The sequence below is a fragment of the Salvelinus alpinus genome, chromosome 11 (genome assembly GCF_045679555.1).
Source record: "Salvelinus alpinus chromosome 11, SLU_Salpinus.1, whole genome shotgun sequence".
NCBI classification, from domain to species: Eukaryota; Metazoa; Chordata; class Actinopteri; order Salmoniformes; family Salmonidae; genus Salvelinus; species Salvelinus alpinus.
Window position 1 is genome coordinate 21,117,493 of NC_092096.1, and position 25,862 is coordinate 21,143,354.

Genomic DNA, 25,862 nt, shown 5'->3' on the forward strand with positions numbered 1-25,862 from the left:
CTAACAACCTGCTGAGGTTAGTTTGGAGTGTCATTCTAACAACCTGCTGAGGTTAGTTTGGGTTGTCATTCTAACAACCTGCTGAGGTTAGTTTGGACTGTCATTCTAACAACCTGCTGAGGTTAGTTTGGGCTGTCATTCTAACAACCTGCTGAGGTGAAGGCAGTGTACCAGAGCTGAGGGGAAGGCAGTGTACCAGAGCTGAGGGGAAGGCAGTGTACCAGAGCTGAGGGGAAGGCAGTGTACCAGAGCTGAGGGGATGGCTGTGCACCTGACCTGAGGGGAAGGCTGAGGAGAAGGCAGTGCACCAGAGCTCATTTAGGTAATTGTGATTTGATTGTGCATTTTTCTTTGTATTTTAAGAGAACATCCTACAAAGCCCTCTATAGAAAAGTCCAAGTCTGTTAACAGCCTTGAAGACAAAGGCTGTCAGATGAGGATTCTTAGCTTGATGGGATTACTCCCCCAGGTTACTAGTGGTATGCACGCACGTACACACACAGACACAGACACACACACACACGCACACCTGCACATACACAGACAGTCTCACCTATACATGAAGGGGGCGACGGTGGCTGTGTTGGGGTGGTTGTGCTGCTGCTGCTGGGGGAGCTGCACCGCTCCGTTCCCCCCCATGGCCCCTGGGGGCTGGGACAGGGCAGAGGTGCTGGTGGAAGACACCATGTTGCTTCGCCGGCCCTCCAGGCCCCCCAGGGAGCGCTGCTGCATGTAGTAGCCCCCCTGGCCCCCTTTAACCACCTTGGCCTTGTCCCCTTCCCTGCCCCCTCCACTACCACCCTGGGTGGCCTGGGCCTGGGCTTGACCACCGGCCGGCTTCCCCGTAGCTGAGGGGGCCTTGAGCCCAGGCTTGGGGATTCCACTGGAGGCAGGGGGGATGGCGTTGTCCTTCTTGCTCGCTGCAGGCTTGCCTCCCTTGGGGATGAGGCTGGCGATCTTAGAGGTCTTCTTGGATGGATCCACCATGGGTTCCCGTTGTTCCTCTTTGGGAGGGGTGCTGGCCTTACCTCCTTTGCTCCTGCTCTTATCCTCCTTCTCTTTGGGCTGGGGCAGGGACTTATTGCTGCCGCCGGTGGAGGGCGACGAGTCCTTCACACAGCCCTTGTTGGCTGCTGCCAGGGAGGGGGGCGAGGCAGTCTTGGCCAGCGGCTTGGTGCTGTTGCTGCTGCTAGTACACATTGACGACGTTGGCTCCGTTATGCTTAGCCCTTCCTCGCCGTACTCCGACATGTCATCCTCCTCCTGCAAGGCCATCTCGGCCACCGACGGCGAAGTCCGCGAGGCCGAGCGAGGGTTGATCATCCGGAACTTGTCCAGCATGGATCTCTGGGAGGCGCCACCGCCAGCGACAGAGCCCGACTTGGGCGCCTCGGTCATGGGGGGCCGTAGGCGGTCGGAGGCGGGGGGTGGGGTGGGCGAGTGAGAGGGCGAGGTGGAGACCGAGAGCATGGAGGAGGTGGCACTGTGCTTCATGTTCATGGACTTGCTGCGCCAGGACTTGCCGGCGGTGGGGGAGGGGATGGCAGAGGCCAGCTGCTGCCCGCTGAGGCTGGTGGGCACGGAGGCACCTCCGTTCATGCTGCCAGGCAGAGGGATGCTCTTCGCCGATTCTGCAAGGGAGACAGATAAACAGACACACCACAGTTACATCAACCGTCTCAGGAACACAACTGGATCAATACATGCACATGTGGTCTCATATACTGAGAGAACAATTTGGATTGAAAATGAAATGGCAGGTACTTTCTATATAGAGCCAAATATTCACCATCATTGAGTCATCTACAGCAGGGGTGTCAAACTCATTTCATGGAGGGCCTAGTGCCTGCAGTTTTACGTTTTGTCCTTTCATTGAATCCCTAGACCACCAGGTGTGGGGAGTTCCTTACTAATTAGTGACCTTAATTCATCAATCAAATACAAAGGAGGAGGGACACTCGGCCCTCCGTGAAATGAGTCTGACACCTGTGATCTACAGCCTCTGGCACTTTGACAGAAGAACCATCATTGCAGTAAAAACGCTCTCAAAAGTAGCACGCTATGATATAAAAGCACACAGGGTCTTCCCCAACAACAGGTATGACTAGAGTAGTCCATCACATGGGAGCTTTCCATTGGCTTCACGCTGGTGTCTCAAAGATGTTGTTGAACCCAGCCCAGGATCCACTACACTGTCACATTTACACTTCTATTACATGATCACAAGCAGAGAGAAAGAGAGGGAGAGAAGGAGAGAGAGGGAGATAAAGAGGGGAGATAGAGGGGGGAGAGAGAGAGACAGAGAGACAGAGACAGAGAGAGAGAGAGAGAGAGAGAGCGAGAGGGGGAGAGTTAAAGAGAGAGAGAGATAAAAACGAGAGCGATGCTGTTTGGATGGGTCAGCAGGCATTTTCTGCACCACGGGAGACAGACATAGAAAGGCTTGTCTTGCTCTCTCTGCTAGGCTGCAGGGGGGATTGGTTGGTAAGGATGGGGGGATAGTCGGGGGGTAGGAACAAAAAAGAAACGGAGCAGATCGGCAATGCGCTATCCAAATCTTTCCCACTGCAAACAGATCCTGGTGCAGCAGTGCAGCAGTGCAGCCTGCTGCGCGCTCAAGCAAAAAATGTACTCAGCAATTGATTCTGCGAAACCTAAAACTGTTGCCGTTTCCCCTTGTGACAGTGGGATGCCAGCAATTCACCCCCTGGGCCAAAGCTGGCTGGGAACTTGGCAGGTGTCTAATGCCAACAGAAAATAAAAACATTTACTAGTGTGGCGTTGGAAAGCAAGAATGGGATGATACATGAATAAGATAACTGTATACTCGCTTTCAAAACAACCAGGGTGTTTCAGAATGCACGCACACACACACACACACGCGCGCGCGCGCAGAGACACAGACACACACACTCTGTGACGTGTCGGCGCTACACTAGATGGACACAACCACGCCCCACGTACACCCATCCGTCAGGAGCGTGAGATAACCGATGGTCCCGTTAGCCGCTCAGCAGTGGCTCTGACCTTCTGAAGGACCCCCATTTCTCCTCTCTAGTGGGTGTTCAGATCATCATCAATCCCCTAGCAGACGCCTCCCGGCCCCTACGCTGTGCTTTCCATGGAGATACATTGATACTGTGCTGCTACTTTCTACCAAGGGGAGAAGTTAGTGATAGGAAATGCATTGCAACCTTAAGTATTATACAATATACTGTATATACAAAAGTATGTGGACACCCCTTCAAATGAGTGGATTCGGCTATTTCAGCCACACCCGTTGCTGACAGGTGTATACAATTGAGCACACAGCCATGCAATCTCCATAGACACACATTGGCAGTAGAATGGCCTTACTGAAGAGCTTAGTGACTTTCAACGTGGCACCGTCAAGTCAGTTCGTCAAATTTCTGCCCTGCTAGAGCTCCCCCGGTCAACTGTAAGTTCTGTTATTGTGAAGTGGTAACGTTTACAAGCAACAACAGCTCAGCCACGAAGTGGTAGGACACCCAAGCTCACAGAACAGAACCAGAGTGTTGAAGCGCATAGCGTGTAAATATCGTCTGTCCTCGGTTGCAACACTAACTACCGAGTTCCAAACTGCCTCTCGAAGCAACGTCAGCAGTCGGGAGCATCATGAAATGGGTCTCCATGGCTGAGCATCCGCACACAAGCCTAAGATCACCATGCGCAATGCCAAGCGTCGGCTGGAGTGGTGTAAAGCTCGCCACAATTGGACTCTGGATCAGTGAAATCGTGCTCTCTGGAGTGATGAATCACGCTTCACCATCTGGCAGTCCGACGGACTAACGTGGGTTTTTTGCGGATGCCAGGAGAACTCTACCTGCCCGAATGCATAGTTCCAACTGTAAAGTTTGGTGGAGGACGAATAATAGTCTGGGGCTGTTTTTCATGGTTCGGGCTCCTTAGTTCCAGTGAAGGGAAATCTGACATTCTAGACGATGGAAGCAAGTCCCCGCAGCAATGTTCCAACATCTAGTGGAAAGCCTGTCCAGATGAGTGGAGGCTGTTATAACAGCAAAGGGGGGACCAACGCCCTATTAATGCCCATGATTTTGGAATGAGATGTTTGACGAGCAGGTGTCCACATACATTTTGGTCATGTAGTGTATGTTTGCCTTTTATTGTTGATTGATGTAGTGTCAAACAGCAGGGACATGCAGGGATTCACATTCACTATATAGAACTGCCTGTCCTCTCCATCTCCTCATTCAGCTCTACTCTCCATAGACCACAGTACTTCTCAAAGGATGCTTGATGGTTTATGGAACCACATTATTTTCAAACCTGCATGATGGAATTCTATCTATGCTGAGTCATAAACACAACAATATAGCTGAACTGGTGGCCTTTCCAGGGACGCAGCCTCGGTCTGAGGCACTGTGATTCTCCCTAACCGTGCAGTATTTTCCCCAGAGGCAAGGGAAGGAGGAGGGCTTTAGCTGCCGCCACACGAGGCGCCGAAACACTAATCAGCTTATGATCTGGGCCACAGCCTTTAAAACCTTACGACGCCTGTAAACGTGTCAGTCCGTGGCAGGAACATGTAAGCTGGCAAACGCCAAGTCATCTCTTTAAAGACCAGCTTGTGTGTGTGTGTGTGAGAGAGAGAGTGTTTAAGACACAGATAGAAAAAGAGAGAAAGATAGAGAGAGAGAAAGATAGAAATAGTGTGTGTGTGTGTGTCTCATGACTAGCCCGACTGCTCTTTCTGCCCAGAATCTCACTTAACCCTTACATCTAAGAAGCCCAGTCATTCTTGTGATAGGCTGACAGAGCTTGCCCTCACACCATGGAAACAGCCGTGAAAGTTGGGCAACAGAAATGCCACGCTTGATTTGATTTCTTTGTCGGAGTCGCGGGCAACACTGTGATAAGATTGTGAATGAGGGCCGAAGTGTTTGGGATTCAGTATGCGCGGCCAGCGAATTAACCACGTCTTTAAAGATAACAGGGGACCGAAGGATGCCATTATATACCAATCGGCTGACGCCACCGCCACCAACGCCCCAGAGAAGAAGTAGAGACTTGGCGTTACCATAGCAACACACTCTTTCACAACCGCTTACTTCATCGGCTGAGAGTGAAATGTCACTTCTGCTGGCTGGGCGCTGGACCCTCACACGTCTGCTGCTCAGTGCTCACACACCATCGTGTGGCACGCAAACACACACACACATGCCCCCCCCACACACACGCCACCCCGCCCCTACACACACCCCCACACACACGCCGTCCCGACAAACACACACACACACACACACACACACACACACACACACACACACACACACACACACACACACACACACTGAGCTGAGTAAATCCTCTTGTAATAAACACCAAGTCCCAATATCTGTGAGCCTGCCCTCATTTTCTCTCCCTTTGGACAGAAAGTGTCCCCAATGGCACCCTACTCCCTATATAGTGCACTTAATAGGGAATAGGTTGCCATTTGGGACGCAGGCCCTGTCACCCTGAGCTGGCCTGCACTAGCCTGCAGCTCTTACTTTTTACATGATCTCTTCAGACAGGCTCTTCTGCCATGACTAGACTCTCAATTCCCTGTCTTTTGCTAAAGGTTTAGCTGCATCATTGAAATTTCTCTGACATTTCCTTGGAATCGTTTGATTTGACCCCCAAATTTAAGCCTCCACCCTCGCAGAGATGAGGGGGAGGCATCTTATCTACAGTGGGCCTAAAGTTGAGTCCTTAGGCTGGGGTCAAACTCTCACTCCCAATGACATAACTCCCCCATTGGCAAACTGTTGAGGAGAGCGACTGGCGACTGGCCATGTTACGCAAGGCTGATTAAAATAGATTGGGAATGTGTTGAGCTGCATATAGAGAAAACAATCGACATACACAAAAACATTCTGAATCACACACATTAAAACAGACCTGTATCAAGATTAAAGATTGGAATTGCAATATTAAGTACAATATTAAATGCTTAAGTACCAGGCTGATTCATAAGCATGGACATGACTCCTGAGTTTAACACTGGACTAGTGACTGATAGACAAGCAGCAGACTGCCTCTTCATCCACCTGTACACCATGCAATTAGCTCCCCCGGGTCATACTGCCAGTGAGTAGTGAGAGAGAGGGGAGACAGACAACATACTGCCAGTGAGAGGGAGGGGAGACAGACAACATACTGCCAGTGAGAGGGAGGGGAGACAGACAACATACTGCCAGTGAGAGGGAGGGGAGACAGACAACATACTGCCAGTGAGAGGGAGGGGAGACAGACAACATAATGCCAGTGAGAGGGAGGGGAGACAGACAACATACTGCCAGTGAGAGGGAGGGGAGACAGACAACATACTGCCAGTGAGAGGGAGAGGAGACAGACAACATACTGCCAGTGAGAGGGAGAGGAGACAGACAACATACTGCCAGTGAGAGGTAGGGGAGACAGACAACATACTGCCAGCGAGAGGGAGGGGAGACAGACAACATACTGCCAGTGGGTAGTGAGAGAGAGGGGAAACAGACCACATACTACCAGTGAGAGAGAGGGGAGACAGACAACATACTGCCAGTGGGTAATGAGAGAGAGGGGAGACAGACCACATACTACCAGTGGGTAGTGAGAGAGAGGGGAGACAGACAACATACTGCCAGTGGGTAGTGAGAGAGAGGGGAGACAGACAACATACTGCCAGTGAGAGAGAGGGGAGACAGACAACATACTGCCAGTGGGTAGTGAGAGAGAGGGGAGACAGACAACATACTGCCAGTGGGTAGTGAGAGAGAGGGGAGACAGACAACATACTACCAGTGAGAGAGAGGGGAGACAGACAACATACTGCCAGTGGGTAGTGAGAGAGGGGAGACAGACAACACACTGCCAGTGGGTAGTGAGAGAGAGGGGAGACAGACAACATACTGCCAGTGGGTAGTGAGAGAGGGGAGACAGACAACACACTGCCAGTGGGTAGTGAGAGAGAGGGGAGACAGACAAACGACACAAACCCCAAGAAAGAAGGACCATGGAGTTGGCTGTTCCCACCAGGGGAGACATTAGCTCTGTTTTAGGTGGTAAAGTAGGGTGTGAGTAATGGTTTAAACGGTGGAAGGGGGGTACTGAGGAAACAGAAAAACCTTCACTCCCTTTCTTGATGGGGGATTCATGTGTCCCAAATGGCATCCTATTCTATATATAGTGCACTACTTTTGACTAGAGTCCTATGGGCCGAGCTAAAAAGTAGTTAACTATAAAGGGAATAGGGTGCCATTTGGGAGACAACCACTGTGTCAACAGGTCTGGGCAAATGGGACACAGGGGACAGTGAAGGTACTGGTGTAAATCTAGTGGACTGGCTCTGGCCAAAATAAACAGGGTCGGTGACCGGGGTCTGTTCATGGTTGGTAGATTGTTGTTCTCTGTTAACGTGTATGGGAAGAGGGAGAGACGGATACAGAGAGAGAGAGAGGGGAGAGGCGTTGAAAGAGAGAGGGAGAGAGTGGGACAGAGAGCGAGAGAAAGAGAAAGGGGAGAGGGGGTGAAAGAGAAAGAGAGAGAGAGAGAGAGAGAGAGAGAGAGAGAGAGAGAGAGAGAGAATGTAGGGATGGAGAAGCATGAGGAAAAAGAGTCTCCCGTTGACTGGCCCTGAACTGACGACCATAACTCTACTGACGACCATAACTCTACTGACGACCGTAACTCTACTGACGACCATAACTCTACTGATGACCATAACTCTACTGACGACCATAACTACTGATGACCATAATGACCATAACTCTACTGATGACCATAACTACTGATGACCATAATGACCATAACTCTACTGATGACCATAACTACTGATGACCATAATGACCATAACTCTACTGATGACCATAACTACTGATGACCATAATGACCATAACTCTACTGATGACCATAACTACTGATGACCATAATGACCATAACTCTACTGACGACCATAATGACCATAACTCTACTGACGACCATAACTCTACTGACGACCATAACTCTACTGACGACCATAACTCTACTGACGACCATTACTCCATTGACGACCATAACTCTACTGACGACCATTACTCCATTGACGACCATAACTCTACTGACGACCATTACTCCATTGACGACCATTACTCTACTGACGACCATTACTCCATTGACGACCATTACTCCATTGACGACCATAACTCTACTGACGACCATTACTCCATTGACGACCATTACTCCATTGACGACCATAACTCTACTGACGACCATAACTCTACTGAGGACCATAACTCTACTGACGACCATAACTCCATTGACGACCATAACTCTACTGACGACCATAACTCCATTGACGACCATAACTCTACTGACGACCATAACTCTACTGACGACCATAACTCTACTGACGACCATAACTCCATTGACGACCATAACTCTACTGACGACCATTACTCCATTGACGACCATTACTCTGTGATAGTGACAGAGGGATGAAGGGAGACGTGAATTGGTAAGGGAATGGTACCACCACTGTATGATCATTGTAAAATACTGAGAGACAAATATTCAATATCTATGAACATAATATAAGCTCAAAGAACCACCAGGTAGGGGGTCGTTTAGAAAAGAGCCTTGTTGAAGCCTCTTTTTCCCCAAGCACATAGGGCCCTGGTCAAAAGTACTGCACTATATAGGGAACAGGCTACCATTTGGGACACAGACAAATAATTTAATCCACTTACTTTCGGATAAAAGTAATATGACAATAATAAAATAAGGAAAGCAAGTGTGTGACAAAATCTGTCATAATGGCCGGTTATTATGCTTGGTGGAGCATGGTGTGATTCAGCCCCACAGCTCTGCAGTCTAACCACTACCACTCACCATGCTGTGAAATGCACTGTCTTGCCTTCACCCTAAAGGAATACCCTACAACTCTAGTCAACTACACTGCTGATATGATTCAGCAGGCTGGTTAACGTGGAGTGTGCTGGCGTGCGCTGCTCTGTCCAGCCCATTATGTTTATCAGTGGCGCCACCTAGTGCATGTTGTGGACCATGCGCTCAAAAATATAAATGCTGAATGGTACTGACTGACCCTGAGGAAAACAGCTGTAGAAACGTAGGGGTAAGAGAATGAATTCTAAGATGCTAGAGGTTTTCCTGATCCTGTTTAATCCTTATGGAAGGTGAGTTTAGACACGGCCATATCACCATTTTCACACTATTGTGCCGATCCTAATCAAACTGCGCTGGTTTTACATTGTGTCTTTTTCATCAAGGTTCCAGCAACCGTGTAACCAGGCTAGATTAGAACAGTTTGGTTCGGCTCATACGGCTCAGGCCTGCTTCTACCTGATTCTAGGTTCACCTACCTCTGTCATTGCCACTAGCATACTGGAGAGGCTTGCTCTTATCGATGCTGTTAAAGCTCTGACTCCTCCTGTTGAGGTTGGAGGATCCTTGGCCCTTGGGGGCCCCGCTGCCTGCAGCGGACACCCTGGTCGGCCCTGGCAACCTGCAGAAGAAAACACAGCGGGTGAGGAGAAAGCGTGAACACACATAGAGCAACAAAAAGAAAAGTCTAGCTAGGTAGTGTGTTTGTGTTGTGCTGAAAGGACCATTATGTTCTCTCTGGGACATGCATAAGAGCCCACACATGGATATAAGCTCTCACACACACACAGTTAGTGTTGTGCTGAAAGGACCATTATGTTCTCTCTGGGACATGCATAAGAGCCCACACACGGATACACGGATGTAAGAGCGAGCTCACACACACACACACACACACACACACACACACACACACACACACACACACACACACACACACACACACACACACACACACACACACACACACACACACACAGCTAGTGTTATGCTGAAAGAACCACATGTATTCTCAGGGACACACACAAGAGAATACACACTTCAGCATCTGTGGACAAATTGTCTAATGTGGATGTTTACTTCTGATGCCACAGCTGGAGCGCAGTCATAAGTCTCAGAGGGGAGAGGCCATAGGCTCATTATTCCATTAGACATTTACATTTAAGACTCGTTAAAGCATGCTAACGGATCTCACAGTCCACTACACTGACACACAGGGCAAGGTCTTCTCAGTACTGCACCCAAACAACCTCCTGATTGGTTAAACACTGAGATTAACCAATCAGCATGGCTAAAAGGCTCAGTGTAACACGCACGGAATGCACCCACAGTCCTTGAGTCAAGCTGGACACTTCAATGTATCTGGCGAGGTAACTGCCTTGGGCATAAATAAATTGATGGTCATCATCGACGGTCCTTTTCTGGGAACTTTTACTTTGATTTGAATGTTTTATCAGTGAGATAATTGACCTGGAAAATATGTTGCTGACGTCCAACTTTGCAGATGGACTCGTTGACCGTTACGAGGAAGTGAAATCTATACAAATCTGCCTTTGTCCTGGAAAAACATGATCACATCTCAAAGAAAATGATCTAATCACATGACCATTACAATATATCTCTATGAAGTTCATACAGTTTTGATTACCGGTCCGCAAAACACACAAAACCTTCATTCATGCCCCAAACACACAGGACAACCTCCAGGCCTCTTTAGAGTGATACAGAAAAAATACATCTGGTTTCAGAGAGAGAGAGAAATAAAGAAAGAGAGAGAAAGAGAGAAAGAGAGAAAGAGAGAGAGAGAGAGAGAGAGAGAGAGAGAGAGAGAGAGAGAGAGAGAGAGAGAGAGAGAGAGAAAGAGAGAGAGAGAAAGAGAGAGAGAGAGAGAGAGAGAGAGAGAGAGAGAGAGAGAGAGAGAGAGAGAGAGAGAGAGAGAGAGAGAGAGAGAGAGAGAGAGAGAGAGAGAGAGAGAGAGAGAGAGAGAGAGAGAGAGAGAGAGAGAGAGAGAGAGAGACCTGGTGAACAGCATGAACTGCTCTGTGTTGTTTCATGAAAGATGCTAAGCCCATTTCCCCAGGGGGATTCCATCATCTAAACTACCCCACTATCCAATCCACATCATTTATGTCTGGCCCTTTAAAACTGACACTCTGAAAAGCTTGGCAATTAAAAGGGAGTATGGGAGTTTAATTAGACATCGTAACCCTGGACAAAGAGACTTAACAACAGCGCATAAACCTGTCACAGAAGCAGACTGAGGAAGCTTGAGGGACTAGATGGCAATGTTAAGTAATGGCTAAGGGTCAAAACAACACAACCAGAGAATTAACATCTTGGCCCTGCGGTAATGCATCTAGGGAAATGACTCTATTAAGTCCCAAATGACAACCTATTCCCTTTATTATGCACCACTTACAGTAGGGCTCTGGTCGAAAGTAGTGCACTATATAGGGACTAGGGTGTCATTTGAGATGCAACCTCTCTCTCTCCTACTGAATTGAAACCATATAGAGGAGACAGTCATCTGTTTGATAGTAAACATGACTGTGTGTCAGACAATAAAACACACATTCCGAATTGGGTACGTATGCAACTAAAATTGTGGTGGCAGAAATCATACTGTGACGAGTAAACGTGTACCTTTTTGTTTCTGTTTCAGAGTAAAAAGCCAAGTCGCAATGCAGCGCAGACAATGGACTGGTCGCGACTGAGTCAATCCAGACGTCATGTTATGATTGATGGAACAAGAGTAACACGAACTCCTTCTGTTGTGACGTAGGAGTCTCTTAACTCGTCTTCAACCCAAGGATCAATGCATTACTCAACGTCTGTGTCCCAAACGGCACCCTACAATGTCTCGGTCCAGTGACTGAGGAGTCTGGGTGGTTCTAGACATCATTGGGCTGGAAAACGGACAGATGGTAAAATGAAAAACCAGGTGATGTAGATATGCTAGAAGCTCCATCCACTTGGTAATGATACACTTTCATGATCAGAAATAATAACATTCTACTAAGATATAATCCTTCATTTCCGGGATGGGGCTAACTAAGATGTATCTGATGTCCCTCCTGGCTGCCTGTGTTCCAAATGGCACCCTATTCCTTATTTAGTGAACTGTTTCTGACCAGTGCCATTTGGGATGCACCCGGGGTCTCCAGCACTCAGTTCTATTTTTAAGACGGGGAAGAGGGAGAGGGGTGGCCAGACACATTATTCTCCTTATTGTTGTGCTGGAGGGCTAGAGGAAACGGCTTCAAACTGACAGGGTGTCTCTGTGCTCACTGCAAAACAACCCCCCCCCCCCCCCCCCCCAAAAGAGAAAATGGGACAGATAACAGACTCAATACACACATGTACAAACACACGCAACCACCGACCCACCCACCCAGGCTGAGAGGGGCACCTGGAGACCCGTGAGCTGAATAAGCATGACTTCATGAGTGCATGTGTGTAATGTCAAATAGGTAATATCAAATATAACCAGGCAGGAGGGATGGGGGGGGCAGAGAGAGAGAGAGAGAGAGAGCGAGAGAGAGAGAGAGAGAGCGCGAGAGAGGAGATGGAGCGAGAGCGCCCACTTGAACAGAAGACCCTGTCATATGCTCAGCCCATTATCTATATTAGTGAGACAGAGCACGTATGTGTGTGTGTGTGTGTGTGTGTGTGTGTGTGTGTGTGTGTGTGTGTGTGTGTGTGTGTGTGTGTGTGTGTGTGTGTGTGTGTGTGTGTGTGTGTGTGTGTGTGTGTGTGTGTGTGTGTGTGTGTGTGTGTGTTTGACAGTACATACCTATGTGAAAGATAATGAGTATTATCAATATGAAACAGACACAGTATGTATAAAACCAAATGTGTGTGTGTGTGTCTGCTTCTGGCCGGAATCTCAGGGGAGTCAGTCAAATTGACTAACAGGTTTCTTAGCAAGTCAGCACATCTGTCGCTGTATATTCAGGACAATTACCAAAGCTTCCCTGGAATCGCTTCTATCAGCATCACAGACAGGTGCTTTAGGCTGCGGACAAGCTGTCACACATCGCCCCCTGCTGCGAACACGCTGAATTTAAATGGCAATTTATTTTTTAAAGTGCTGTTAGTTGAGGGTGAGATGCCGAAACACTATCAACACACCAGGGGTGTATCCATTAGTGCACACTGTAGCAAAATGAAACAAAATGCTTTGCAACAGAAAACATTTTCCAACGAAAAACAAGAGTTTCTTATTGAACAAGTTCAGGTAGTCCCTCCCCATTTGTCTTTTTGCTTCTGCTTGGTTCCTAGTGAACAGTACCCAGGTAAGCAGGTTTACTGAGAGAGTGGAGGAGGGATTTTAAGCTCAAAATCAATTGAAGAGGCTTGTTTGCACACTTTACACAGCTCTAGGAGCATATAAACACTTTACACAGCTCTAGGAGCATAGAAACACTTTACACAGCTCTAGGAGCATAGAAACACTTTACACAGCTCTAGGAGCACAGAGGAAACACTTTACACAGCTCTAGGAGCATAGAAACACTTTACACAGCTCTAGGAACATAGAAACACTTTACACAGCTCTAGGAACATAGAAACACTTTACACAGCTCTAGGAACATAGAAACACTTTACACAGCTCTAGGAACATAAAAACACTTTACACAGCTCTAAGAGCACAGAGGAAACACTTTACACAGCTCTAGGAACATAGAAACACTTTATACAGCTCTAGGAGTACAGAGGAAACACTTTACACAGCTCTAGGAACATAGAAACACTTTACACAGCTCTAGGAGTACAGAGGAAACACTTTACACAGCTCTAGGAACATAGAAACACTTTACACAGCTCTAGGAGTACAGAGGAAACACTTTACACAGCTCTAGGAGCATAGAAACACTTTACACAGCTCTAGGAGCATAGAGGAAACACTTTACACAGCTCTAGGAGCACAGAGGGAACACTTTACACAGCTCTAGGAGCATAGAAACACTTTACATAGCTCTAGGAGCATAGAAACACTTTACATAGCTCTAGGAGCATAGAAACACTTTACATAGCTCTAGGAGCACAGATGAAACACTTTACACAGCTCTAGGAGCATAGAAACACTTTACACAGCTCTAGGAGCATAGAAACACTTTACATAGCTCTAGGAGCACAGATGAAACACTTTACACAGCTCTAGGAGCATAGAGGAAACACTTTACACAGCTCTAGGAGTACAGAGGAAACACTTTACACAGCTCTAGGAGTACAGAGGAAACACTTTACACAGCTCTAGGAGCATAGAAACACTTTACATAGCTCTAGGAGCACAGATGAAACACTTTACACAGCTCTAGGAGCATAGAGGAAACACTTTACACAGCTCTAGGAACACAGAGTAAACACTTTACACAGCTCTAGGAGCACAGAGGAAACACTTTACACAGCTCTAGGAACATATAAACACTTTACATAGCTCTAGGAGAATATAGGAAACACTTTACATAGCTCTAGGAGCATAGAGGAAACACTTTACACAGCTCTAGGAGCATAGAAACACTTTACATAGGTCTAGGAGCACAGATGAAACACTTTACACAGCTCTAGGAGCATAGAAACACTTTACATAGCTCTAGGAGCATAGAAACACTTTACACAGCTCTAGGAGCATAGAGGAAACACTTTACACAGCTCTAGGAGAATAGAGGAAACACTTTACACAGCTCTAGGAGAATAGAGGAAACACTTTACACAGCTCTAGGAACATAGAAACACTTTACACAGCTCTCGGAACACAGAGGAAACACTTTACACAGCTCTAGGAGCACAGAAACACTTTACACAGCTCTGGGAGCACAGAGGAAACACTTTATACAGCTCTAGGAGCACAGAGGAAACACTTTACACAGCTCTAGGAGCATAGAAACACTTTACACAGCTCTAGGAGCACAGAGGAAACACTTTACACAGCTCTAGGAGCATAGAGGAAACCCTTTACATAGCTCTAGGAGAATAGAGGAAACACTTTACACAGCTCTAGGAGCATAGAAACACTTTACACAGCTCTAGGAGCACAGAGGAAACACTTTACACAGCTCTAGGAGCATAGAGGAAACACTTTACACAGCTCTAGGAGCATAGAAACACTTTACACAGCTCTAGGAGAATAGAGGAAACACTTTCCACAGCTCTAGGAGCATAAATGAAACACTTTAAAAGTAGAGAAATAAACTCCAGCACACTGGCATTCCTGTTTGCCCCACAATGTGTTTAGTGGCTGGAGAGCCATTAAATGCATTGTGGAGCAATAGTTGGAGAGTTGCTTGAGTTTCTTTTTCAAGGCACAATATCCTCAGATATAAAACTGCCAAGGTAGCAACAGAACTAAGGCCTTCAGCCAATCAAACACAGGAGCTTTCACAAACGTGTGAGGCTACCATTGTGCTGGGAACTCACATTGACTGTATTTCCTGAATAATGTTGTTGACTTTAAAATCACCCTGGGGGTGTAGGCTAGTACCTCACAATAAAACAACTGTTCATGCCCAATGGTTATCCTCCGCAGTAAATCAAAGGTACATTTTATGGCCACAAACTGAAACTAGAGGGCTAATGTCTTTATGTACAATACTTTCAATGATATCGTTTGGCACATTTCTACCCTGACCCCTTCCCAGTGAGAATTCATGGAAGAAAACGTGCACTCTTCATCAACGATGTAGTTAGTTTCAAGTTATGGGAGCGGGTCACGTGACCACTAGTTTTTATTTTCACATATCAATCTGAATCAGGAAAAATCTGTCCAGTCCATTTGATTTCATTAGAGGTGCAGGACGACTCACACAGGCCGTGTGTTCTCCAGGTCGGGTGTGGTGAGTCCCGGTGGACTCGTATCGTCTGCTATTTTACGACTGCCGCTGGCTCCTAGCTGTATCACACCAGCCCCCTGGAAGGCCCAGAGAGTGCTGATCCTGCCCCCCAAAACAGTGCAGTCTGTCACCAACCCCCCCCCCCCCCAGGCTATGGCTGTAGTCAGGGTTAGCTAAGAAACCCAATCAGTCCTGGTGTGGTTGGCCTGATGAGACAGGCCCAGTTTCATTAGCCAAGGTAATGAGGGAGAGAGGAGGCCAACAGGGAGATGAATGACTGGGCATTGCACTGGGTCAGGGGAAAAGTAACTCTGCCCAACTACTTTTGTTGTGAAATCTCAGCCATTTTATCCAATCGATAGCGTTTCCATTTGGGGATAATAATATAAGGTATTCATTTTAATTCAAGTGTTAGTGGGATTTTCATCGGCAGAGGAGGAAACGCGCTCCGATCCAAGGAAACGAGCCCCGATCCAAGGAAACGCGCCCCGACCCAAGGAAACGAGCCCCGATCCAAGGAAACGAGCCCCGATCCAAGGAAACACGCTCCGATCCAAGGAAACACGCTCCGATCCAAGGGACCACGCCCATATCCACATCAACGGGACTGCAGTAGAGAGAGTCAGCAGTGTTAAGTTCCACTGCATTCACATCACCGAGGACGGCATGGACCAACAACACTCTTGTCAAGAGGGCAGTGTCTACTTCTTAAGGCGGCCTCTCCAAATACTACCGCTGCACCATCGAGAGCGTCCTGACCAGTTACATCATGGCCCTCCAGCGGGTGGTGAAGACGGCCCACACAAACGCGCTACACACACACACACACACACACACACACACACACACACACACACACACACACACACACACACACACACACACACACACACACACACACACACACACACGCACACACACACACACACACAAGCGCACACACACACACACACACGCTACATACACACATGCTACACACACACACGCCACATGCATGCTACACACACACACACACACACACACACGCTACACACATGCGCTACACACAAACACACACACACACTACACACACACACGCGTTACACACACACACACACACACGCTACACATACACACATCACAACCAGACTCATATTTACAGTACTATTTACAATCCCCGCTTTCTCTGATACATGTGTAAATATTGAATATATATTCCCTTAGTTAACAGCTGTGTTCGAGAGCAAAGCAGCTTGTACACGGCTATTCAGCAACAACACCAGCTAACGGGTTGTCAATGTTGTGAGGGGGGATATCACCCATAGGCTTGTCAATGCTCTGAAGGGGAAAACCACCCATAGGCTTGTCAATGCTCTGAAGGGGAATACCACCCATAGGCTTGTCAATGCTCTGAAGGGGAATACCACCCATATGCTTGTAAATGCTCTGAAGGGGAATACCACTCACAGGGTTGTCAATGTTATAAAGGGGGAATACCACCCATAGGCTTGTCAATGCTGTGAAGGGGAATACCACCCATAGGCTTGTCAATGCTCTGAAGGGGAATACCACCCATATGCTTGTAAATGCTCTGAAGGGGAATACCACCCATAGGGCTGTCAATGCTGTGAATGGGAATACCACCCATAGGGTTGGAAATGCTCTGAAGGGGAATACCACCCATAGGGTTGTCAATGTTCTAAAGGGGGAATACCACCCACAGGGTTGTCAATGCTGTGAAGGGGAATACCACCCATAGGCTTGTCAATGCTGTGAAGGGGAATAACACTCACAGGCTTGTTAATGCTGTGAAGGGGAATACCACCCATAGGCTTGTCAATGCTCTGAAGGGGAATACCACCCATAGGCTTATCAATGCTCTGAAGGGGAATACCACTCACAGGCTTGTTAATGCTGTGAAGGGGAATAACACTCACAGGCTTGTTAATGCTGTGAAGGGGAATACCACCCATAGGCTTGTCAATGCTCTGAAGGCGAATACCACCCATAGGGTTGTGAATGCTGTGAAAGGGAATACCACCCATAGGGCTATCAATGCTGTGAAGGGGAATACCACCCATAGGGTTGGCAATGCTCTGAAGGGGAATACCACCCATAGGGTTGTCAATGCTCTGAAGGGGAATACCACCCATAGGGTTGTCAATGTTCTAAAGGGGGAATACCACCCACAGGGGTGTCAATGCTGTGAAGGGGAATACCACCCACAGGGGTGTCAATGCTGTGAAGGGGAATACCACCCACAGGGTTGTCAATGCTGTGAAGGGGAATACCACCCACAGGGTTGTCAATGCTGTGAAGGGGAATACCACCCACAGGGTTGTCAATGCTGTGAAGGGGAATACCACCCATAGGGTTGTCAATGCTGTGAAGGGGAATACCACCCATAGGCTTGTCAATACTCTGAAGGGGAATACCACCCATAGGGTTGTCAATGCTCTGAAGGGGAATACCACCCATATGCTTGTAAATGCTCTGAAGGGGAATACCACTCACAGGGTTGTCAATGTTATAAAGGGGGAATACCACCCATAGGCTTGTCAATGCTGTGAAGGGGAATACCACCCATAGGCTTGTCAATGCTCTGAAGGGGAATACCACTCACAGGCTTGTTAATGCTGTGAAGGGGAATACCACCCATAGGGCTGTCAATGCTGTGAATGGGAATACCACCCATAGGGTTGGAAATGCTCTGAAGGGGAATACCACCCATAGGGTTGTCAATGTTCTAAAGGGGGAATACCACCCACAGGGTTGTCAATGCTGTGAAGGGGAATACCACCCATAGGCTTGTCAATGCTGTGAAGGGGAATAACACTCACAGGCTTGTTAATGCTGTGAAGGGGAATACCACCCATAGGCTTGTCAATGCTCTGAAGGGGAATACCACCCATAGGCTTATCAATGCTCTGAAGGGGAATACCACTCACAGGCTTGTTAATGCTGTGAAGGGGAATAACACTCACAGGCTTGTTAATGCTGTGAAGGGGAATACCACCCATAGGCTTGTCAATGCTCTGAAGGCGAATACCACCCATAGGGTTGTGAATGCTGTGAAAGGGAATACCACCCATAGGGCTATCAATGCTGTGAAGGGGAATACCACCCATAGGGTTAGCAATGCTCTGAAGGGGAATACCACCCATAGGGTTGTCAATGCTCTGAAGGGGAATACCACCCATAGGGTTGTCAATGTTCTAAAGGGGGAATACCACCCACAGGGGTGTCAATGCTGTGAAGGGGAATACCACCCACAGGGGTGTCAATGCTGTGAAGGGGAATACCACCCACAGGGTTGTCAATGCTGTGAAGGGGAATACCACCCACAGGGTTGTCAATGCTGTGAAGGGGAATACCACCCACAGGGTTGTCAATGCTGTGAAGGGGAATACCACCCATAGGGTTGTCAATGCTGTGAAGGGGAATACCACCCATAGGCTTGTCAATACTCTGAAGGGGAATACCACCCATAGGGTTGTCAATGCTCTGAAGGGGAATACCACCCATAGGGTTGTCAATACTCTGAAGGGGAATACCACCCATAGGGTTGTCAATACTCTGAAGGGGAATACAACCCACAAGGTTGTCAATGCTGTCCAGCACATATTTCACATAGCTTGGCGGGGTTTGCGTGAAGTAATTTGCCAGCACGCTGGTTCCCACCAGCCACTACCGTCTAAGGAGAAACACATTCTCTGGGAGCCAAACAACTGGCCTGGTGAAGTATAGGAGCCTGGAACTGGCTGGAAGCCACCACAGCAAGTCATTCTGTTCAATGCAGCATTCGGTAAAATGGCCCCTAATCCACATAGGTTTGAGTTTAATGCGTCACTGACGCCAAGTGCCGATGTTAGTTTGGCTCAGAGAATAAGATAGATGCACTACCAAACCAAATGTAAGAACTCCCTTGTGCCAAGATCTTCACAAGTAGATTATTATGAGTTTAAGAGGTTGTACAGTAAAGTACAGTGTCATTCACGTCGACATGAACTGAAAGAAGGTGAAAGAAAGTTAGCCATGTGAGAGTCATACCTTGTGTTTTTCTTCTGTGGTGTTGCTCCTATTCCACTGTGACCCGGGGGACTACCATACCGCGCAGTGAGACTGTGGAGAGAGCAGAGAGACACAGACTTAGTGAAGGAATGAGGCGAACGGCTCGCTGGACTCTTTAAACTGTAGCATCTTTGAGACATCATCTAATGCAATAAGGAGAGGGTCAGAGGAGAGCATTGCGCGAGACAGAGACAGTAACTAACAACACAAGCCCTAGTGAAAGAAGCACATAGTGTGAACCTGTACTGCGGTTCACGTGACGGGCCACACATTTCATGTGTATGTCCTCTGTAGCTCAATTGAGCATGGAGCTTGCAATTTTTTTAATTTTATGTATTTTTATATTTAACTAGGCAAGTCAATTAAGAACACATTTTTATTTACAATGACGGCCTAGGAACAGTGGGTTAACTGCCTTGTTCAGGGGCAGAACGACATATTTTTACCTTGTCAGCTCAGGGATTCGATCGAGCAACTTTTCGGTTACTGGCCCAACGCTCCAACCACTAGGCTACCTGCCACCCCTACGCAATTCCTGGATAGTGATAGTGGGTTCAATTCCCGGAACCACCTGCTCGAAAAATGTTTGCATGCATGACAAAGTCACTTTGGATAAATTATATATATTATTACCATTATATGACTATATTATATTAATACCATTATATGACTATATTATTACCATTGTATTACTATATTATTACCATTATATTACTATATTATAACCATTATATTAATATATTATTACCATTATATTACTATATTATTACCATTATATTACTATATTATTACCATTATATTACTATATTATATTATTACCATTATATTACTATACTATTGCCATTATATTACTATACTATTACCATTATATTATTATTTTATATTATTATCATTATATTACTATATTATATTATTATCATTATATTACTATATTATTACCATTATATTACTATATTATATTATTATCATTATATTACTATTTTATATTATTATCATTATATTACTATATTATATTATTGTCATTATATTACTATATTATTACCATTATATAACTATATTATATTATTACCACATGTTTTTGAAGCATGTAACGGCTTCAATTAGCCTTTAACGGTAAAGCAACTCTCCCTCACCATAATGTGCCACTTCTTCACCGTAATCTCCTACTGAATCTTGACTGGTATCCCTCAGAAAAAAGAGTGTTTTAACTTCAGAAATAAAAACACATTCTTAACGAAGGTGAATAAAAAACCCTACAGAGGAAGTGGTGTAGGAAACTCCTCCAGGCAAAGTCATAGTTTACAATGGGACACTCATTCTTAGTCATGTTGAGAGAATTAACGGCGAGGCTGGTGGTTACTGCCTCGCTTGGCCTCTGCTGGCGTTCGACAGGAAATAGTTAGGGAACTCGCGACGGACACAAAGAAAACAAAAGGATATTTAATGAACAAAAGGACTGCTTTAATCATAGTGAACACACAGTAAATCAGGGTAAAGGCCAGGTGGTCGGGGTGAGTGGCTCTGAAAGCATGTGGTCTTGCCAAGCTTCATCAACCCCACTACACAGGTCTATTGAGGACTGACTATTGAGCACAGCTATACAGGTCTATTAAGGACTGACTGGTGGGAGCACAGCAGAGATACAACACCTTGGCCACCTTGGCCACTAACTTCCATTGGGTCACACTTTACATTAAGTTCCATTGGGTCACACTTTACATTAAGTTCCATTGGGTCACACTTTACATTGGGACAGACTTTACATTGGGACAGACTTTACATTACGTTACTTGGGATCAGACTTTACATTATGTTACATTGGGTCACACTTTACATTACGTTACATTGGGTCACACTTTACATTACGTTACATTGGGTCAGACTTTACATTGTTGCACTTTACATGAAGTTGCTACTGTTTTCATTTTTAAAACAGGAAAAATGAATATGTTGATGTTGTAAACTAATCTAGCAGTATGGATGGGCCGTGATAATCTAGACTTTCATCTTTTCTCAATTGGTTTGACACAATGAGGGATGTTTAATTCTCTAAAAACAATTAACACAATCACCAAACTATTAGTATGTTTTCATTGTTTTAAACCCATTTTTGCTAAAAACAATCACACAAAAAGTTCAACATTCAGGTGAGTAATCCTGTATGTAATATTTAAACACCATCACCTCAATTGCTGAGATGCATAGCACAACAAAACATTAATAGTAATATGTAACATTATGTTAGCCTGATAGCAATAGGTAACATTATGTTAGCCTGATAGCAATAGGTAACATTATGTTAGCCTGATAGCAATAGGTAACATTATGTTAGCCTGATAGCAATAGGTAACATTATGTTAGCCTGATAGCAATAGGTAACATTATGTTAGCCTGATAGCAATAGGTAACATTATGTTAGCCTGATAGTAATAGGTAACCTTATGTTAGCCTGATAGTAATAGATAACCTTATGTTAGCCTGATAGTAATAGATAACCTTATGCTAGCCTGATAGCAATAGGTAACATTATGTTAGCCTAATAGTAATAGATAGCATTATGTTAGCCTGATAGGCCACATTATGTTAGACTGATAGCAATAGATAACCTTATGTTAGCCTGATAGTAATAGGTAACATTATGTTAGCCAGATAGAAATAGCTAACATTATGTTAGCCTGATAGCAATAGGTAACATTATGTTAGCCTGATAGCAATAGGTAACATTATGTTAGCCTGATAGTAATAGGTAACATTATGTTAGCCTGATAGCAATAGGTAACATTATGTTAGCCTGATAGTAATAGGTAACATTATGTTAGCCTGATAGTAATAGCTAACATTATGTTCGCCTGATAGTAATAGCTAACATTATGTTAGCCTGATAGCAATAGATAACCTTATGTTAGCCTGATAGTAATAGGTAACATTATGTTAGCCTGATAGCAATAGGCAATATTATGTTAGCCTGATAGCAATAGGTAACATTATGTTAGCCTGATAGCAATAGGTAACATTATGTTAGCCTGATAGCAATACGTAACATTATGTTAGCCTGATAGTAATAGGTAACATTATGTTAGCCTGATAGAAATAGGCAACATTATGTTAGCCTGGTAGCAATACGTAACATTATGTTAGCCTGATAGTAATAGGTAACATTATGTTAGCCTGATAGTAATAGCTAACATTATGTTCGCCTGATAGTAATAGCTAACATTATGTTAGCCTGATAGTAATAGGTAATATTATGTTAGTCTGATAGTAATAGCTAACATTATGTTAGCCTGATAGTAATAGGTAATATTATGTTAGCCTGATAGAGGTGTAAGGATCGAGGACAAAGTCGTTTTAGTATGTAATAATCTTCAGTGATATAAGTCAAAAGACTAAAACAAGAGGAACACACAGTGAAAGGGACCCTAGATAGTTGTTATCTGGGGTTTTGAATTGCAGGTGTGTTTTTTCCAGTGGAGAGGGAATGGACAAGTGTTATCAGGCCAACCAAGGACACATGTAGGAAATAGGGTTACATCACTACAAAATGAGAAAAATAACAAGAAAATAACAAATGATTCTACATGAGACTCAAATTCATTCATGATCATGCCATATGAATTTTACACAGCACTGTATAAAACAGTTGCATATAAAGTCTTAAATCTGTTAGCTAAAACCTTTTCTAGCACTACTCAGAGCTATACATGTACATCTCTGGTTTGAAAATACATTTAAAATGACTTGGATACAGTATATCGAATGAAAACAATCAACCATTGATTTAAATACTCCAATGACTCTTTCCTAATGAAACAACATGTTCCACATACTATCTGTAATGGTTTATCTTACAAAGTGTTCAAACTGCTTCCTATGTCTCAATGAACCCTGGGAGATGTACTATAAGATGAGAGGGAGGAGAGGTTGTCTTTCTTGCACTAACACTCACACTTGTCATTTTCTTACTAGCTCTGACTTTGCTGATAGCTGCTTTATTGAGGAAAATGTACTTACTATGACTGAGATATGTGGTTGTCTCACCTAGCTATCTTAAGATGAACTAACTGTGATATGTGGTTGTCTCACCTAGCTATCTTAAGATGAACTAACTGCAAGTCACTCTGGATAAGAACGTCTGCTAAAAAAAAGACTAAAATGTCATTATAATAGGTTTGAGTGGAATGGGGGCCTCTCCCTCTGTGATGGTAAGAGGCTGTTTGGAGCACAGTTTCTGAGAGCACTGAAGGTCATGTTTCGATAACTGCTCTAACCCTCCTGTTACATGGCTGAGAACAGTCTGATCGCCCAGCGTCGATAAGCAGCTGGATACATCATCGCCCTCCTTGAGGTTAATATTCTACCATGGTTAGCCTCAATTTTCGAGTGAGGTGGACACACCTCGGTCTCCCATTGGTTATAGACAGGTGGGGTTTGGGAATAAATAGGGTTCCCGGTCCACTAGACTGTCACATTCTCACAATGGCTTTTCTATGGTTCGTGTCCTGTCTCGCCTTCGTCAGCGCCGCCTACGGTGAGTATTCACATCTTCTCTTTACCTACAGTGTTACCCCCTTGATTTAACCCTTAACCCTTATTTTAATGCTAAGAGTGTAAAAGTAAGTTGTGGAGTTCCTCAAGGCTCTGGTCTTGGACCACTACTGTTCTCATTATGTGCTACTGCTATATTGCTAGCACTTGGTGATGTTATTTGGAAACACTTCCATACGTTGGATGCCCATAGTTGAGTATGTTGCATTAAACAGAGAATTTACTGTTGTTATAAAACATGACGCGCTAAGTGTTTACTAAATGTTCTCATGTAACCAGGCTGCGGCATCCCTGCCATCAAGCCCGAGGTGTCAGGCTATGCCCGCATCGTTAATGGTGAGGAGGCTGTGCCCCACTCCTGGCCCTGGCAGGTATCTCTGCAGCAGACCAGCGGCTTCCACTTCTGTGGGGGATCCCTGATCAATGAGAACTGGGTGGTCACCGCCGCTCACTGCAACGTCGCTACCTACCACCGCGTGATCGTTGGAGAGCACAAGAGGGGCAGCGGCAACAACGCTGAGGACATCCAGATCCTGAAGCCCGCTAAGGTACAGCACAGTCACACATCCTCCTCTATAGCTCTGGGTAGAAGTTCCCCTCAGGCGCTGATCTAGGATCAGCCTATCCCCCGCCAGCTCAGCTGATCCGATCAGTGTCTCGGAGCAACGTCGTCCTGTAGTCCTACCCGAACTCTCCATTTCATAAAGGTTTCAGTTCTAACCGTCCCTTCTCTCCCTCAATCCACCGCACCCCCTCTCTTCACCCACAGGTGTTCACCCACCCCAAGTGGAACCCCAGTACCATCAACAACGATATCTCCCTGATCAAGCTGTCCACCCCTGCTGTCCTGAACACCAATGTGTCCCCCGTGTGCCTGGCTGAGACCGCCGACGTCTTCGCACCTGGCATGAACTGCGTGACCTCCGGCTGGGGTCTGCTGCGCTACAATGCTATCAACACCCCCAACCTGCTGCAGCAGGCTGCTCTGCCCCTTCTGTCCAACGAGCAGTGCAAGGAGCACTGGGGGAGCAGCATCTCTGACGTCATGATCTGTGCCGGTGGTGCTGGTGCTACCTCCTGCATGGGTGACTCCGGTGGCCCCCTGGTCTGTGAGAAGGACAACGTCTGGACCCTGGTCGGTATTGTGTCCTGGGGCAGCAGCCGTTGCTCCACCACTACCCCCGCTGTGTACGCCCGCGTCACCGAGCTCCGTTCCTGGGTGGACCAGACCCTGGCCGCCAACTAAGAGCCATGCTGCAGCGTCCCTGTCCATACTGTATATTGCTATGTCATTTTATGCATTGCTATGTCATACTATGTATTGCTATGTCATTCTATATATTACTATGTAATGTACAACACCTAAGCATTAGCTAGTGAGTGCCACCCATTGGTCTGAACTGAACATGACATTCAATAAACATACTTGAACATAAAAAATATGCTTGTGCAGTAATTGTATGATTACTACATTCACAACGTAATACTTTAGTACACGAGAGGAACTTAATGTAAAGTGTTACCACAGTCGGTTTACTGCTGACTAAATCT

The 25,862-nt window shown here is 46.0% G+C and overlaps 2 protein-coding genes across 7 annotated transcripts in view; one reads left to right on the forward strand and one right to left on the reverse strand.

The window, feature by feature from the left end:
- The window catches only part of nav3 (neuron navigator 3), a 234,014-nt gene that overhangs the window by 104,175 nt on the left and 103,977 nt on the right, over nucleotides 1-25,862 (reverse strand). For all 6 annotated transcript variants that reach the window (XM_071332043.1, XM_071332044.1, XM_071332047.1 and 3 more), the window contains exons 6-8: nucleotides 19,746-19,817; nucleotides 9,363-9,505; nucleotides 554-1,631 (exon numbers count right to left, since the gene is read on the reverse strand). In XM_071332043.1, coding sequence (XP_071188144.1) covers nucleotides 554-1,631; nucleotides 9,363-9,505; nucleotides 19,746-19,817 — 1,293 coding nt within the window. The remainder of the gene's footprint in view (nucleotides 1-553; nucleotides 1,632-9,362; nucleotides 9,506-19,745; nucleotides 19,818-25,862) is intronic.
- LOC139533734 (chymotrypsin B-like) lies at nucleotides 24,177-25,765 on the forward strand. The gene is made up of 3 exons (XM_071332052.1): nucleotides 24,177-24,294; nucleotides 24,591-24,859; nucleotides 25,081-25,765. The coding sequence occupies exons 1-3, from the start codon at nucleotides 24,243-24,245 to the stop codon at nucleotides 25,555-25,557; spliced, it is 798 nt and encodes a 265-aa protein (XP_071188153.1). The 5' UTR covers nucleotides 24,177-24,242; the 3' UTR covers nucleotides 25,558-25,765.